General features: G+C 46.6%; 1 protein-coding gene across 3 annotated transcripts in view; it reads left to right on the forward strand.

Moving 5' to 3' along the window:
- Positions 1–13,666, forward strand: part of acox3 (acyl-CoA oxidase 3, pristanoyl) — a 213,150-nt gene extending 199,484 nt beyond the window's left edge. For all 3 annotated transcript variants that reach the window (XM_038792145.1, XM_038792147.1, XM_038792146.1), the window contains 4 exons: positions 2,762–2,936; positions 8,649–8,716; positions 9,603–9,689; positions 13,340–13,666. In XM_038792145.1, the coding sequence (XP_038648073.1) occupies positions 2,762–2,936; positions 8,649–8,716; positions 9,603–9,689; positions 13,340–13,459 (450 nt within the window). In that variant the 3' untranslated portion in view covers positions 13,460–13,666. The remainder of the gene's footprint in view (positions 1–2,761; positions 2,937–8,648; positions 8,717–9,602; positions 9,690–13,339) is intronic.
- The last annotated feature ends 2,925 nt before the right edge of the window (positions 13,667–16,591 follow it).

The raw sequence follows: 16,591 nt of genomic DNA on the forward strand, positions 1-16,591 counted from the left end.
TTTCCAGATATTCCTCCAGATATTCACCCATGGCAGGCACTTCACCCTGCTGTCTGCACAACCATTGACATTTTGCCCATCTCCTGTAAGACTTGGTGACACACAATAACATGGAGCAGAGGAGAACTAATAGGGGAACAAGATTGCCTATATTTTCTGATCCCCAAGGAGGAGATGATCCTCTGCTGATGCTGCGACCATGTACCACTTGCTTGCCACTCCAGCCACCTTCCCTCACAGAAATCTTTCCCTTCTGAATTCCTGCTTTCAGACACCCAAGAACTGCTGCCTTCCAAGTCATAGGAGCACCAGAATTAGGAAGGAGAGCAACACCAAAACACTATCGAAGAGGCTTTGTCACTTCATCTCACATTCACAGCCATCAGCTCATGTACTGTACACATAACTTCGATGGTAGCATAGAGTTGTCATCAGCACACGGTGACTCACCATGCAAGCAGGCTAAAATTCACAAATGGTTTATCTGCCAGTTCAGTGAAGGGCAATGTGTCTGCTGCAGATTAGGACCTCAGTGCAGAAATGTACACTGAAATGCGTTAGTTGGCCTGCCGACGGTCCTCTGTCACAGTCAGGGAGCATAGAGGATTCCAGCTCCAATTTGACAGTGGGAATAACACAGTGCTTTTCCTCTCCGCTGCCTCTGCTCTATCCCCTTGGCATCCTGCAGATCCAGAGGCACCGCCACTGCTGCCCCCAAACCTGGCTTATCCGATGAAAAAACGTTGAACAGATTGAACCTATACCCATTGGAGTTGAGAAGATCATGAGAGGTCTTGATTGGGTTGATACCAAGAGGATGTTTTCAGTTGTGGGAGAGACTAGAACTAGGGAACATAGTTTCAAAATAAGAGGTCTCCCTTTTAAGACTGTGAAAAGGAAACTTTTTTTTTTCTTGAGGGTGGTTAATCTGTGGAATTTTCTTCCCCAGAAAGCAGTGAAAGCTGGGTTATTGAATTTATTCAAGGTAGTGTTACACTTTTGATAGACAAGGGAGTCAATCACTATGTGGTACAGACAAGAAAGTGGAGTTGAAACCACAACCCATGATCTTATTGAATGGCGGAGCAGGATCGAAGGGCCAAATGGCCTACTCCTGCTCCTATGTCCTATGTTGCTGTGTTGCAGCCTTTGTGTAACTGAGTCACCGAATCCTGTGCCATCCTAGTGAGGATGAGACAACACTCTTTGACAAATGCAGGAACACGCCTCCAAAAACACTTCAGAGTACTTCTGGAAACTTTAGATCATAGATCACCATAGAATTTACAGTAGAGAAGGAATTTACACTGGAAAAAGTTCCAAAAATACCACACCTGCAATCAAGGTGCCCAACTCTTCAAATATAGCTACTCTAGGCCCCATTGTGCAGCTTCACGCTTCTTTTCTAATGATCTTGGCGTCACAGCAGCCGATTGGGTGTGATGTTAGGACCAAATCAACATCTCCCCATGTGTACAGGGTCACCCCATATTCTTGCCAAACACTGTGCAGCAAGAGGCCAACAGGAAATGCAGGTAAGTTACTGTAGTGGTGCCCCTTATGGCCAAAGGTTCCAAGTAACTACTTGACGCGCAATTACAAGGGATTTTGTTTGGCTGTTGAAACTTTACCTTGTTCCTGAAATGGCTAAGTCACCTTTAAGGTTGATCACATTGCCTTTTGATTAATTAATCTTTTTTTTAATGTTTATATTTCTGTATATTTATTTTCTTGCACTTTAAGTTCAACGCCCTCCCCACCACCAACTTTTCGTCACCCCCGCCACCCAATTCCATATACAACTCCCTAACTAGAAGATTGGGGAGACAACTTATTTATAGACCTGAGGCGGGATTCTCCCGCAATCGGCGGGGCAGGCAGTACCGGCGCCAAAGAGTGGCATAAACCACTCCGGCGCTGGGCCGCCCAGAAGGTCCGGAATGCTCCGCATTTCCTGGGGCTAGGCCGGCGCTGGAGTTGTTGGCGCCACGCCAGCCGGCGCCGAAGGGCCTCCACCGGCTGGCGTAGTTGGTGCATGCGCAGGAGCGCCAGCGTGTTCCGGCACATGCGCAGGGGGTTTCTTCTCCAGGACGTCTCAGAGGGAAAGAGTGCCCCCACGGTACAGGCCTGCCCGCAGATCAGTGGGCCCCGATTGCGGGCCAGGCCTCCATGCCCCCCCCCCCCCCTAGGGCCGTATCTCTCTCTCTCTCTCTCTCCCCCACCCACCCCCCCGAGGAGTTCGCAAGCCGCCCACCAAGCCAGGTGCCGCCGATATGGACCTTGTCTAATCCATGCCGGCGGGACTGGCCGAAAACGGGCAGCCATTCGGCCCATCGGAGCCCGGTGAATCGCTGGGGACCAGTGCCAACGGCCACCGACCAGCGCAATCCCCGCCCAAAAACCGACGCCGAAGAACTTGGCGGGCGGGATTTACGCCGCCCCTGAATTTCAAGACACCTAGTAAAAGTCAAATAAGGTCATCATATGTGCAATATTTCAATCAATAGTAATTCTGAGACTGTGTATTTACTGCAAGGTTAGAATGTAATGAAGCTGCATTTTCTCAATTGCTGGGGGCAACAACCTGCTACCTGATTTTTATTTTAAATTCATTTTTTACCCTGTAATCCTGCCTTCGTCTTGGTGTGCCACAGTCCTCGTCAGCCTAGACTCTAGCTACTGGTTGCTGCCATTGAAAAAAATTAATAGATTAACAGTTAGTTTCTACGGTTGTATGAAATTATTATTTTTTCCCCTCTAGGTGTATTACTGCAGATCTCTGGCAATTGTATTCATTGAGTACAATGTGTTGCAAAGATTTCACGATTTTATTCATAATTCTGACACACCAGTCAAATTGCAGCCTGTGTTAGAGCGGCTCAGTTCTTTATATGGTCTGTGGGCTCTTACTAAACATACAGCAGTGTTGTACCAAGGTGAGTATGATTTGAATTGCTATCATTTGCCTTATTTTAATTTCCGATGACCACAGTTAATACAGGATTTGACTATGTAAAGTTGGCAGGCTGTATTATACTGTCTGGTTGTGGGATGCCCTTACGTTCAGTCTGTATTTATGCTCAGGAAGGGCCATCATCCTGGACTGTCAACAGCTATAATTTTCTCCAATGTTTTAGCCTTCTCATCATGTCATTTTTTATCTTTCGTCATTACAATTGGATTTCACTCTTTTCTTCCTGAGCATTCATGTCTCACTTCCGAACCAATGTCTCCAGCCTAAAGTATGATGAACTTAGAAACACTTCCCAAACAATGTTTGATGGAAAAGAAATCAAGCTGAAGTAAGAGAATCATTTTTGCATTATGGCTGGCCAATTGTAGATCATGACACATTTAGTTAGATGAATCATTTATTGGAAAACTAATTTGCTACATTCTGGATCTGACCATGTGAGCATGCAGTGCAATTAAAGGTTAAGGTACTTTCTGCTGCCAAAACTACCAGTGAAATGGAAACCACCTCCACCAACAAGAACTGGACTTCCTGCACTCGGCATAAGTTTGGAAATCTCACCATTAAGCTTGAGGTTGGAGGGATATCTTCTGAAGATGATTGGGGAGGATCAGATGGAGTTTGTGAAGGGAAGGTAGCTGTTCATGAATGTGAGGAGGTTGCTGAATGTGATCATGATCCTGTCTCCGGCGAAGGGAAAGGAGATGGAGGTGGTGGTAGCACTGGACGCAGAGAAGGCATTTGATCGGGGTTACTTGATGGTGATATTGGAGAGATTTGGAATTGGGCCAAGGTTTTTGCTGTGGGTGCAGCTGTTGTACAAGGAGCTGATAGCGAGTGTTTGCACTAACAGCATAAACTTGGGGTACTTTGCACTGCCCCGGAGTACAACGCAGGGGTGCTCTATGCCCCCCGTGTTTGCATTGGCTATAGAGCCCTTGGCCATTGCACGAAGGAGCTCGGGGCTGTGGAAGGGGATAGTGATGGGGGTTGGTGGAGCATGGGGTGTTCTTACACACAGATGATCTGCTATTGTTGTATATCGTGTTTGCATTGGCTATAGAGCCCTTTGCCATTGTGCTAAGGAGCTCGGGGCTGTGGAAGGAGATAGTGATGGGGGTTGGTGGAGCATAGGGTGTCCTTACATGACGATGATCTGCTATTGTATATCAGAACTGAGCACGTCGCTGGTGAGTATAATGGAGCTGCTCCAAAGATTCGGGATGTTCTCGGGGTATAAATTGAATTTAGGCAAGAGTGAGTATTTCATGGTCAGGGGTTGGGGCGGGAGTGGTGGGCTGCCATTCCGTTTGGTGGCAACCCATTTTAGGTACTTGGGGGTAGTAGGTGGCCCAGGATTGGGGAAGAATCTGAAAATGTAATTTTGCTGATTTGGTGGGGAGAGTGAATCATAGAATTTACAGTGCAAAAGGAGGCCATTCGGCCCATTGAGTCTGCACCGGCCCTTGGAAAGAGCACCCTACCTACGCCCACACCTCCACCCTATCCCAGTAACCCCTGCTAATCTTTCTGGACACTAAGGGCAATTTAGTATGCCCAATCCACCTAACCTGCACATCTTTGGACTGTGGAAGGAAACCAGAGAACCTAGAGGAGACCCACGTAGACATGGGGAGAACGTGCAGACTCCGCACAGACAGAAACCCAAGCCAGGAATCAAATCTGGGACCCTGGAGCTGTGAAACAATAGTGCTAACCACTGTGCTACCATGCTGTCCCCGAAAAGAAACCACTCATCCTAACCTTGGTCAGATGAGCCCTATGTACCACATTAAACTGGATCAGGCTAGGCCGTGCACAGGAGGACATGGAGTTTACCCTGCAAAGGACCTCACTCCACCCTGCTCGTCCAAAATAGGTCCCAATTCCCCCTCCAAATTTGCCTTTACTTCATCTCCACCGACTCTGCTGACAAGATCTGACCGTAGATACCCAAAATACTCCCTCCACCTGACCAGGCTAATAACAGAATCCTCCTCAACAGGGAGGACGGTGGAGACAAGGGAAATGAGGGGGAAACCTTTCGCAGGGGCAACAGGTAGCACGGGGAAAAGGTAGAGGCGTGGGGCTTAAGTAGGGTGCTCTTTCCAAGGGCCGGTGCAGACTTGATGGGCTGAATGACCTCCTTCTGCACTGTAAATTCTATGATTCTATGATAATAAGTTCCAAATCTGGAAGTATTGGAACAAGTTCGCCCAGAGAGTTGAAACTTTATATATAGCTCCTCAAAATGGCAAACCGCCACTCCATTAACATGTCCCCAAACCTCTCCGACCTTTCCGCTCCCACGACCTAAACATTGAGTCTAAACTCAACGCCATACAAATATGGTGACTACAGATAGGGGCCAACAATGACATGGAACTAAGCTTAAAATGTTGTCTAAATTACTTCCATATCCTCAGGGTGGACACCAGCACCGGGTTCGAAGAAAACCTCGCAGGGAAGAACGGAAATAAGGCAGTTACCAAGGCACCCAAGCTAGAGCCCCTACAAGAACGCGCCTCCATCCATCCCCATATGGAACTCTGATCGCTATCTCATTCCAACACCTTCTCAATGTTGGCCGTCCAATAATATAAATCAATGGCGGCAAGGTAGCACAGTGGTTAGCAATGTTGCTTCACAGTGGCAGGGTCCCAGGTTTGATTCCCGCGTGGGTCACTGTCTGTGCGGAGTCTGCACGTTCTCCCCGTGTCTGCGTGGGTTTCCTCCGGGTGCTCCGGTTTCATCCCACAAGTTCTGAAAGACGTGCTTGTTCGGTGAATATTCTGAATTCTCCCTCTGTGTACCCGAACAGGTGCTGGAATGTGGCGACTCAGGGATTTTCACAGTAACTTCATTGCAGTGTTAGTGTAAGCCTACTTGTGACAATAATAAAGTTTATTATTAGATTATTAATTGGGTAACGCTAAACCCCCCAACTCTCTCTCCCTCTGGAGAAATGTCTTACTTATCCTTGGGGTCTTGCCCACCCAAACAAATGATGACACCAACTTGTTACCCGAACAAAAAAGTATTTGAGAAAAATGGGAAGATATTGACTGCTCCCTGCATGCCACCATCGGAAGTTCCCAGATCATGGCTGATCTTAACTTCACTTTCCTGCTTGCTTCCCGTAAACTTTGATTCACTTGCAGATCAAAAATCTGTCTGTCAGCCTTAGGTTATGGACAGGAGGGGAATTAATTTAAAACAGGCCTGATTTCTCCTCTCACCTCCTGTCAGGAAATATAAATTGTTTTCTGCCTTTTTAAGTATTTTCCCCACTCCTCCGTTTTGGAGTGTTCCAATCCTCTATTAATCATGTGATATGACTCCCCCTTCTCCACCCTGGTTTTGACAAAGAATGTATAATCCTTTGTCTAGATGCTTGAGATAATTTTTGTTACAAACATGAATAATTTCAAAGCATATTTCAAGGACCTTTGTCCTATCAGACAGATAATGGTCATTGGCTGGTTCTTACTCTGGAATGGCTTTGTGCAATCCCTTTGGAATTTGGTTGCTACAAGCACAGAGTTAGTGCTTCTTCAGAGGGAATGAGTTTTTAGCTACTCTGAATGCCAGGAGGGCCCTGGTGGTTGAGTAGTAGGGTGAGTTTTTCCAGCCCTTCCTGCCAGCAGTTCCCCAGTGGCAGGACAGGTGAGCCATGCAAGTTGCCATTTACTTTGGTGGGACCAGAAGATCCTGCCAATGGTGAGCATTTTATTCAATGATCCAGCCTCTGCTGCTCACTGGACAAGAGAATTCCAAAGACTAGCAATTCTCTGAGGGAAGAAATTCCTCCTCATCTCCGTCTTAAAATGGGAGACCCTTTATTTTTAATCTGCACCTCCTGGTCCTGAATTTCCCAGTGAGGGGAAACCCAGGATTCTCCGGCCATTAGGATTCTGTGTTCCCGTCGGAAGTGCACCCCAGCCCACAGGTTTCCTGGCTGTGTGGGGTGGCTTCAATGGGAAATGTCATTGACAGGGGTCAGGAATAGAGAAAGTCGCCACCAGCGAACAGTGCACCGCCGAGAAACACACAGCTGGGGACAGGAGAATCCAGCCCATTGTCTCAGCATCTACCCTTTCAAGCCCCCTCAAGAGTCTTGAATTTTTCACTAAGATCTCCTCTCATTTGGCAAAACTCCAATGAGTATAAGCCCAACCTGCTCAAGCTTTTCTCATACGATAACCCGTCATCCCAGGAACACATGAGTTCCCAATGGCAAGACTGGGCCACACCCAGGAACCAGCCCAGTGAACTTTCTCTGAACTGGTTCCAAAGCAAGTGTGTATGACCTTGATTAAAGTGATTAAAACTTTAAACAGCCATCAGCTGTCCCTCAGTTCATGGATTACATCTACTCAGGGCCACAGGTTTCTGCCATTGGTCTTCATATGACAGAACAGGCAAGACATCCCAAGGAGTAGTGGGATCCAGAGTGTATTATTTGCTTCTTTTCTTTCCTTCTCTGCTGTCTCTCTGTCTCCTAATTAAGGCATTTGGACTCGAAGGATGTTGCAGCTCAATTAACAAGATGTCGCCATTTTGACCGGTAGGAAGCCCTCCCAGTCATTAATGTCGGCTGTGCTTCAAGGAGAGCTTCAGAGTGTCTTTGAAGCATTATGTTGTCCTTCCCTGGCACGCTGATCATTTGAGAGTTGAGAAAACAAGAGCTGGTGGGGGAGACACTTGTCAGCCATCCAGAGACAGTGTCCAGTCCATTGCACTTGATTTTGCAGGTGTTTTGCCTTAATGCTTATGGGGCTAGTTTGAAGAAGGACACAAGGGGCGGGATTCTCTGATCCCCCCCCCCCCCCCGCCTGATCAGAGAATCGCCGGGGGAGGGCGGCGTGAATCCTGCCCCGCCGCTTCAACGCCGGCTGCCGAATTCTCCTGCGCCAGTTTTTTGGCAGGGGCGGGGATCACGTCGTGCCAGTCGAGGCCGTTTGCAGTGGCCCCCCCGGCGATTCTCCAGGCCCCGATGGGCCAAGCGGCCGCCCGTTTTCGGCCAGTCCTGCCGGCGTGGATTAGACAAGGCCCATACCGGCGGGAACTGGCTTTGAGGGCAGCTTGCAGAGTCCTCAGGGGGGCACGGGGGGGATCCGGCCCCAGGGGGTGGCCCCCACAGTGGCCTGGTCCGCAGTCAGGGCCCACTGATCTGCGGACGGGCCTGTGCCGTGGGGGAACTCTTTCCCTCCACGCCGGCCTGTGTAAAGCTCCACGATGGCCGGCGCAGCGAAGAAACTACCTGCGCATGAACAGGAAACATACCAGCAGTTCTGCGCATGCGCCAGAACACGCTGGCACTTCTGCGCATGCGCCGGCCGGCAGAGGCCCTTCGGCGCCGGTTGGCGCGGAGCCAACCACTCCAGCGCCGGCCTAGCCCCCGGAAGTGCGGAGGATTCTGCACCTTCCGGGCGACCCGACGCCGGAGTGGCTCACCCCACACTTTGGCGCCGTTACGTCCTGCCCCGCCAGTTGTGGGATTATCCCGGCCAAGAAGTGTTTCACAGTCCTATTGAATCCGGAGCATGTGGCGGTACCCAACAAAAATTTAATTTTATTCCTGAAATAATGTAGGATTTTGTTTTGATCAACAAGTAACTGTACCTTATAATCTGCAAACAACTAATCATGTTAATTCACTGTTTATTTACAGGAGGGTATTTCACCGGCAACCAACCTGCAAGAAGATTGCAAAATACTGTTCTGAATCTCTGTGCACAGGTTGTTATATGCTGCTAATATGCTAATCAGTCACAATTTGTGTTAAATAAATACAATCTGGGGAAAGAAAATAGCTTAACAACTATATAACTAGTTCTGGAAAGTTTTGATATATCTGTTCATATGATGTTTAAAATATTAAAAAATGGGAAAACATGTTTCAGAGGAAATTATGCAATTGTTTCGATAGTATTCCTCCTCTAGATTTTTGGTTCGATTCCTGCATAGACTGACAAAAGGAAAGTCTCTTCTCTTTGCTGACCATTAGGCCCCCATGTGAAATATGTTTGCACAAACTAAACTCAGTTCCAAGTAGACATCGGCTGACAGCACAAAATAGCCCCAAACTTGGCACTAATCTCACTAGGATAGACCACCAGATGGAAAAATGTCACATTGATTTAATAAGAGAAGTTATTCTAAACTTGAAACTGCAGCATATTTTTGGAGCAAAGAAATGGGAACTATATTTTGTATCTTAACTATAGTGCACCTGCTTTATCATTGCTTATTGCTGAAGTTGCTACTAGATAGCCAAAATGGAAAGCCATTTCCCTGCACTAGAATCTTGATGAGTACAAAGAGCAGCAGTGCCTATTTCTGTTGTTATTTTATTGTAAATATTTGAAATAACTTCAGTCTTGCAAGATCAAATAATTGTCCATTATTATTAACTACTGTTTCAGCCCAAACCTCACTGGTTACAATGTTCAATTAATATTCTGTATAATGAACAACTGCTATTAAAAGACCATTCAAATGAAAGTTCAAAACACAACTTTAGTTCACTCTCTAGTTTAAAAAGCAGATCCAGTACGATTGTTTTACAGTAAAATTAACATTTGCAGCATGGCTACCAAGTACAATATTTATTTGTGTTAAATAGCTGAAGGATGATTCAGTGGCTTTAGTGGATGTCCTCGCTCCTCCTGACTTCATTTTGAATTCACCAATTGGGAAAGCTGATGGAGAGGTAAAGCAATTTTGTTTTCCCTTAGTACAGTAGGCTGTGCCTTTTTCACCTTACACTCCTGAATATGCTATGTGAAGAAAGAGTCCAAAGATTTATGACATAACAAGGTAGTCACCAATGTGTTAATCACTAAGGAATTTCAAATTCATGAGCAGCGTTACTCGCAACTCCATTTGGAATTTCATAGCTTGTCAAAACAAGTTGGAAAATGAGCAATGAAGGATTACGATGAAATGAAAATCGCTTATTGTCACGAGTAGGCTTCAATGAAGTTATTGTGAAAAGCCCCTGGTCGCCACATTCCGGCGCCTGTCCGGGGAGGCTGATACGGGAATCGAACCGTGTTGCTGGCCTGCTTGGTCTGCTTTAAAGGCCAGCGATTTAGCTCAATGAGCTAAACCAGCCCCTGAATATTCTGGGCTGCGATCTTAACATCAGTTCAGAAACAGTAAAGGTCAGTAGGAAATTGATAGTTGAAGAATACAAAAACGATTTCCATAGCTTTTAGTATGATTTTAGAAAGAAATGCTTATTTTATATTTATAATAAAAGTCCTATGTTAATAATGTTGATTGTTGGTCAATGAGACAAATATTCGAAACTAAGCCATGAATAATTGCCTTAAGCTTTTTTTAAATGCATTTTATTACAAACATGTATCAAAACAGATTACAGAGAATAAACACCCCGGGAAACATACTTCCCAACAATCAACTATACAGTCTGCATAGATTTTTCCACTTTTTCACCCCCCTCCCCCACGACGAACAGCCCCTCAAACACGGTCACAAACATCCCCCACCTTTCCTCAAGCCCTCCTAAAGAGCCCCTTAACTCATACTTTATCTTCTCTAATCGCAGGAAGTCATACAGGTCACCCAACCAAGACGCTACCCCCGGTGGCGATGCCGACTGTCACTCCAGCAAAATTTGTGGGTGTGCAATCAGAGAGGCGAAGATGAAGACATCGGCCTGCCTCCTCTCCATGAGCTCTAGCTTCTCTGAAACCCCAAATAACACACCAAAGAGTCCAGATCCACCTCCTCCTTCACTATCCTAGCTAAGACTGTGAACACTCCTACCCAGAATCTTCCCAATTTTTTGCAACCCCAAAACATGTGCGCGTGATTCTCTGGCCCCCGCCCACACCTCTCACACTCATCTGCTACCCCCTGAAAGAATGCCTTGAGCTTTCATATCAGTAAAGCAGTTTTTTAAACTTATTGCCAGTGACCAGGCCATTGTCAGTGACCAGGCAAGTTAAAGAAGGTGAGTGTGTGGCAGGAAGACTCTGGCACAGCAAGCCACCATCATTGCAACACTATAAAGGGGGAAAGCAGCAATAAATAGGCCAGCCACAACGTGAAGCAAGCCCGTGAAGAAATAATTTTAGAGATTTTACAATGAGAGGGACTTAGTGCCATTATACTGAGGTCATTTGGAGAGATAAAGGACGGCATTAACCTTTAAAAATTTTCCCATTTGATTTGGGAGTTTTCCTGCTTGAATCGAGCATAGAATGCATTGAGTTCATTGGGGAGGGGTGTGCTGCTGCCAGAGATTCTACTTGGCTTTGCTTTGTAGCCCGTTATGACGAGAGTCCATGTCGTTAGTCTGCGACTCTAGCTAAGTCTAGTATTGTCCCTTGGCATCCCTGATGGCTTTGTGGACGTCGTAGCTGGATTTCTTGTATAGTTCAGGGTTGCCTGTCTTGAATACCTCAGACCTGGCCTTCAATAGGAAGTGAATCTCCCAATTAAACCATGGTTTCTGGTTGGTGAACATCCTACATTCTTTGGCATGTAATCTTCTATACACTTGCTGATGTAATCTGTGACGGTTGACCGCTGAGTTCTTGAATATGGACCAGTCCACTGACTCCAAGCAGTCACGTAGGAGCTCTCCTGTTGCTTCGGATCAGCATTGCACGACCTTCTTAACCGGATATTCTGCTTGTATGCGGGGAGAAGGAGCACTGCCTTATGGTCCAATTTTCCGAAGTGCGGTTGGGGGATGGATCGGTAGATGCCCTTGATGTTTGTGTAGCAGTGTTCAGGGATGTTGGGGCCCCTGATGGGACAGGGTATGTATTGGTGGAACTTTGGCAGTACACTCTTGAGGTTGGTCTGGATTACGTCCCCGGCCACAATGAACAATGCCTCCGGTAATTCTGTTTCTCTTATTTATGGCGGTGTATAATTCATCAAGCACCTTTTTCACTTCTGCCTGGGGTGGGATGTAGACTGCTGTGGTGATGGCAGAAGTGAACTCCCGTGGAAGGTAGTATGGGCGGCACTTCACAGTCAGGTATTCCAGGTTCGGGGAGTAGTAGTTCGCCAGGGTTGCCATGCCTGAGCACCAGGAGGAGTTGATGAGGAGGCAAGCCATTCCATCCTTCGCTTTGCCGGATGGCGCCATGCGGTCCATCCGGTGTACTGAGACGCTGTCAGGTTGTATGGCACAGTCCGATGAGGCATGAGTGAGCCATGTCTCCATAAAACAGAGCACACAGCAGTCTCTTGCTTTCCTCTGAGAGGTAAGTCTAACATTAAGCTCGTCCAACTTAATTGATTGCAGCCTGATTGATTGGCACTCCATTCTCAACCTTTCACTTGCTCTTCCACCAATATACAGTGGCAGCAGTGTGTACCATCTACTAAGATGCACTGCAGAAACTCAACAAGGTTCCATAGATATCACCTTCCAAACCCAAGACCACTACCATCTAGAAGTAAAAGGGCAGCAGATACATGGGAACACCACTACCTGGAAGTTCCCTTCCAAGCCACTTGCCATCCCAACTTGGAAGTATAATACCAATCCTTCACTGTCACTGGTCAAAATCCTCCCTCCCTTGCAGCACTGTAGGTATATCGACTACCTAGAGACTGCAGCGGTTCAAGAAAGCAGCTCGCCACCATTGTCTCAAGGGCAATTAGGGATGGGCAATTAATGCTGGCCCAGCCAGTGACCCCAACATCCAATTAGTGAATTGTTAAAAATCTTCCACTTGGCATTCAGGCAGAAGAGGTTTGTTATGGATCAGAGACTTTTACACGTGTTGTGGACTCTGTCATTATTGATTAATGGAGCCTTCTTCTCCCTTTAGTTGTCCAACTGTGAATCACCATCCATGACTGCATATATCAGAGTTGCAGAACTTTATCGTCTACTGAAGTGTTGTTGAACAAACTTCTCTCAATCCATTTGATTTAGTTATACCTCATTTCATTCAAAGTTACAGAACTAACTTCTGGTATGGGGTATTTCAAAATCCAAGATCAGATCGTATTAAACGTGATTATTCTGTGGTCACTTTCCCCAGGAGTGCTATGACTTCAAAAATATAGTAAACTTATTCTTCATTCAAAATTTGTTGTCCATCCTGTAGCCAAGTGCCAAATGAGAAATCAGCAAAATATGTTTATATTTTCTTTAAATTGCTTTTGCGCTTATTGAAAGAGTAATTCAAAATTTGGCTGGAATAGCTTCTTTATTAACCAACAATAATTGCTTCACGCAATATATAAAACAATTCTGGAGAACTGCTTTGTCAGGTTCTTTGGTAACTATTTTAGCTATTTTGTTCATTCTCTCTGGAGTTTTTAATTTTAAGAAATCATGGATTTGTTGCTTTTCTGTCTCTGCAGATTTACAAAAACCTGTGGGCAGCAGTTCTTCAGGGCAAGAATGTACTTGAGAGGCCATCGTGGTGGCTTGAATTTTGTGCCAACAAGCCTTCGGTTGGGAGCATGAAGTCAAAGCTCTAATTTATCTTCCATTTAAATACACAATTCTAAACCAAATTATAATTAGGGATTAATCAGCTGTGATTTCTAGTTAATGACAGTCAGCGTTGCACACAATTAGACTGTAATTAATTCTTTACAAAGGTTTGCAGAAACAAACAGTCCCAAGGGTAAATTTTGCACCAAGTGCACCCAACAAGAAAAAGATTGCAGGACTGGGGGTAAAAATTGGGGAAAAGAAAAGACTTGCATTTATATAGATCCTTTCACAGCCACTGGCCATCCCAAAGAGCTGTGCAGCCAATGAAGCACTTATTAAGTGGTGTCACTACTGTAATGTGGGAAACACACAGCAGATTTGTGCAAAGCAAGCTCCCACAAACAGCGTTGTGATTATGTCCAGATAATCATTTTTTGTGTGATGTCAGCTGAGGGATAAACGTTATTGACCAGGACACAGGTACAACTCCCCTACTCTTCTTCAAAATAAGATCGGAGAGGGCAGATGGGACTGCCAAAAGATGGGCACGTTCAACAGCGCAATAATCACTCAGTGCTGGAATGTCGGCCTGGACAGTTGTACTCAAGTTCTGGAGCAGGACTTCTACTCACAACCTTCAAAGGCTGGAGTGTCACCACCTGAGCCACAGCTAATGCTTAACAAATTTTTATTGTGAAATGTATAGTTCAGTAATTTAAAAATGAAAAGCAAGATCCTATTACAAATATTTCTAAGCCTCCGTTTGGCTCAATTAGGAAATGTTTCACAAGAGTCCGAAGATTATGGATTCAAACCCCCAACTCAGAACTTCAGTAAATTGCCTAGGCTGATAAAGAGCAGCAAATTGTTAGGGTGTCATTCTTTAGTTGAGACATGAAACCGAAGTCCAATGCTCATGCAGGTGTAAAGCATCCCATGGTATTATTTAAAGCACAGGAAGAAGTCTTTCAACACCAGGTTAAAGTCCAACAGGTTTGTTTCAAACACTAGCTTTCGGAGCACTGCTCCTTCCTCAGGTGAGTTCACCCGAGGAAGGAGCATTCATCTGAGGAAGGAGCAGTGCTCCGAAAGCTAGTGTTTGAAACAAACCTGTTGGACTTTAACCTGTTGTTGTATGACTTATTCCTGTGCTCACCTCAGTCCAACGCCGGCATCTCCACATTATTTAAAGAACAATGGAGGTTTTGCTGCATTCAGTTTGTCAGTTGCAGTTGCCCACATAACAGTGACTGGACTTCAAAAATAATTAATTTCAAAGATGTGAAGCATTTTAGAACTTCACATAAAATTGCAAGATCATTCTTCAGCTCTCTTCATTGATTTAAAATATCGCAATTATTGCTAACTTCAAAAACGAAACTAATAAACTTTACTTCCACTTGCCTTATTGTGAAGAATTTGGATTTTTTTTCCAATTAACTCTTTAATTAATATGACAGCTTTTGCTCTGAAATAGCAATAATGAAAAATGAATGTGATTGCCAACCATTAAACTGTTTGAATTTATGTCAGATGCATACCATTTAAAATGCAGGGAAAATGCAATACATACATGCTTAAGTAGGGTGCTGTTTCCAAGGGCCGGTGCAGACTCGATGGGCTGAATGGCCTCCTGCACTGTGTATTTTATGATTCATGGATACTACAAAGTACTCAAAGTATCAGGGAGCAATGAGTAAAATGAAAGCTTATTTCAGTTAAGGACAGTAATGTAATAATTGTCACATTTAGTTAATCAAGCACTATGTACTAGATTCTCCGATTGTGAGGCTATGTCCTCACGCCGGCTTGGGAACGGTGGCGATTTACGCCCAAACATTCAGCAATCATCCGTGTAGCTGGGTGCTACCATTCTGGCAGCGTAGAGCACCCGGCTCTAGCTGCCGGTACGACCCGGAGAATTGTCGGGCCCGTGGCTGCACATGCGCACGGCGGCGGCCTGCAGTGGCCGCGCCGTGCAACATGACGCCAGCCGCTCACGGACCGAGCCTGCGAAATAGTGAGCCCCCCTTTGGCCGGTTTACGCGCTCTGGACCACCCCCCAACAGTGCCCCCCCAGCACCTGATAAAGTCTCCCCTGCCCATAGATCAGCCCTCCCCCAACTGTGGCTGCGCTGGACTGAGTCCACAGCCATCACACCGAGTTCCCGACGGATGAGACCACACGCGACTGAAGCCGTTGAGAACTCGGCCGGTCGGGGGAGGAGCATCGGGGGGGGTGGGCCTCAGGCAAACTCCGAGTATGCCGCTTTGGAAGGGGCAGAGCATCGCAAAAGCGGCACTGTCCCTGATTTAGTTGTGAATGTGGATTCTCCGGCCGATTGCCGAACACGATTTCGGTGTCAGCAACCGGACAATCCCGCCCCGTGTTTACCATGCATTTTTGTTAAACTACCAGTACATGATGTCTGTGTGAAAATTAAAAATAATTGTGAAATGTTAAGATTTCTTTAAAAAGAAATGTTATTATTACATGACTTGTAACGTTTGTTGTGATTGTTAAAATTAACCTGCTTTGGCAACTCTGATTGTATAATTAAATTATTTTACAAACGCAAGTGATATGGTTACTGCTTTTGAAATATGGGCCGGGATTCTCCCCTACCCGGCAGGGTGGGGGGTCCCGGCGTGATGGAGTGGCATGAACCACTCTGGCGTCGGGCCGCCCCAAAGGTGCGGAAGTCTCCGCACCTTTAGGGGCGAAGCCCTAACATTGAGGGGCTAGGCCTGCGCTGGAGTGGTTGGCGCTCCGCCAGCCGGCGGGAACGGCCTTTGACGCCATGCCAGCCGGGGCCGAAGGGACTTCGCCAGCCGGCGGAAGTCCACGCATGTGCCGGAGCGTCAGCGGCTGCTGACGTCATCGCCGCGCATGCGCAGGGGAGGGGGTCAATTCCGCCTCCGCCATGGTGAAGACTATGGCGAAGGCGGAAGGAAAAGAGTGCCCCCACGGCACAGGCCCTCCCACCGATAGGTGGGCCCCGATCGCGGGTCAGGCCACTGAGGGGGCACCCGGGGCCAGATCGCCCTGCACCCCCCCCCAGGAGCCCGCCCGCGTCGCCTGGTCCCACCGGTAAGGTAGGTGGTTTGATCCACGCCAGCGGTAGAGGCATGTCAGCGGCGGGACTTTGGCCCATCGCGGGCCGGAGAATCGC

The sequence above is a fragment of the Scyliorhinus canicula genome, chromosome 3 (assembly GCF_902713615.1).
Source record: "Scyliorhinus canicula chromosome 3, sScyCan1.1, whole genome shotgun sequence".
Classification (NCBI taxonomy): Eukaryota; Metazoa; Chordata; class Chondrichthyes; order Carcharhiniformes; family Scyliorhinidae; genus Scyliorhinus; species Scyliorhinus canicula.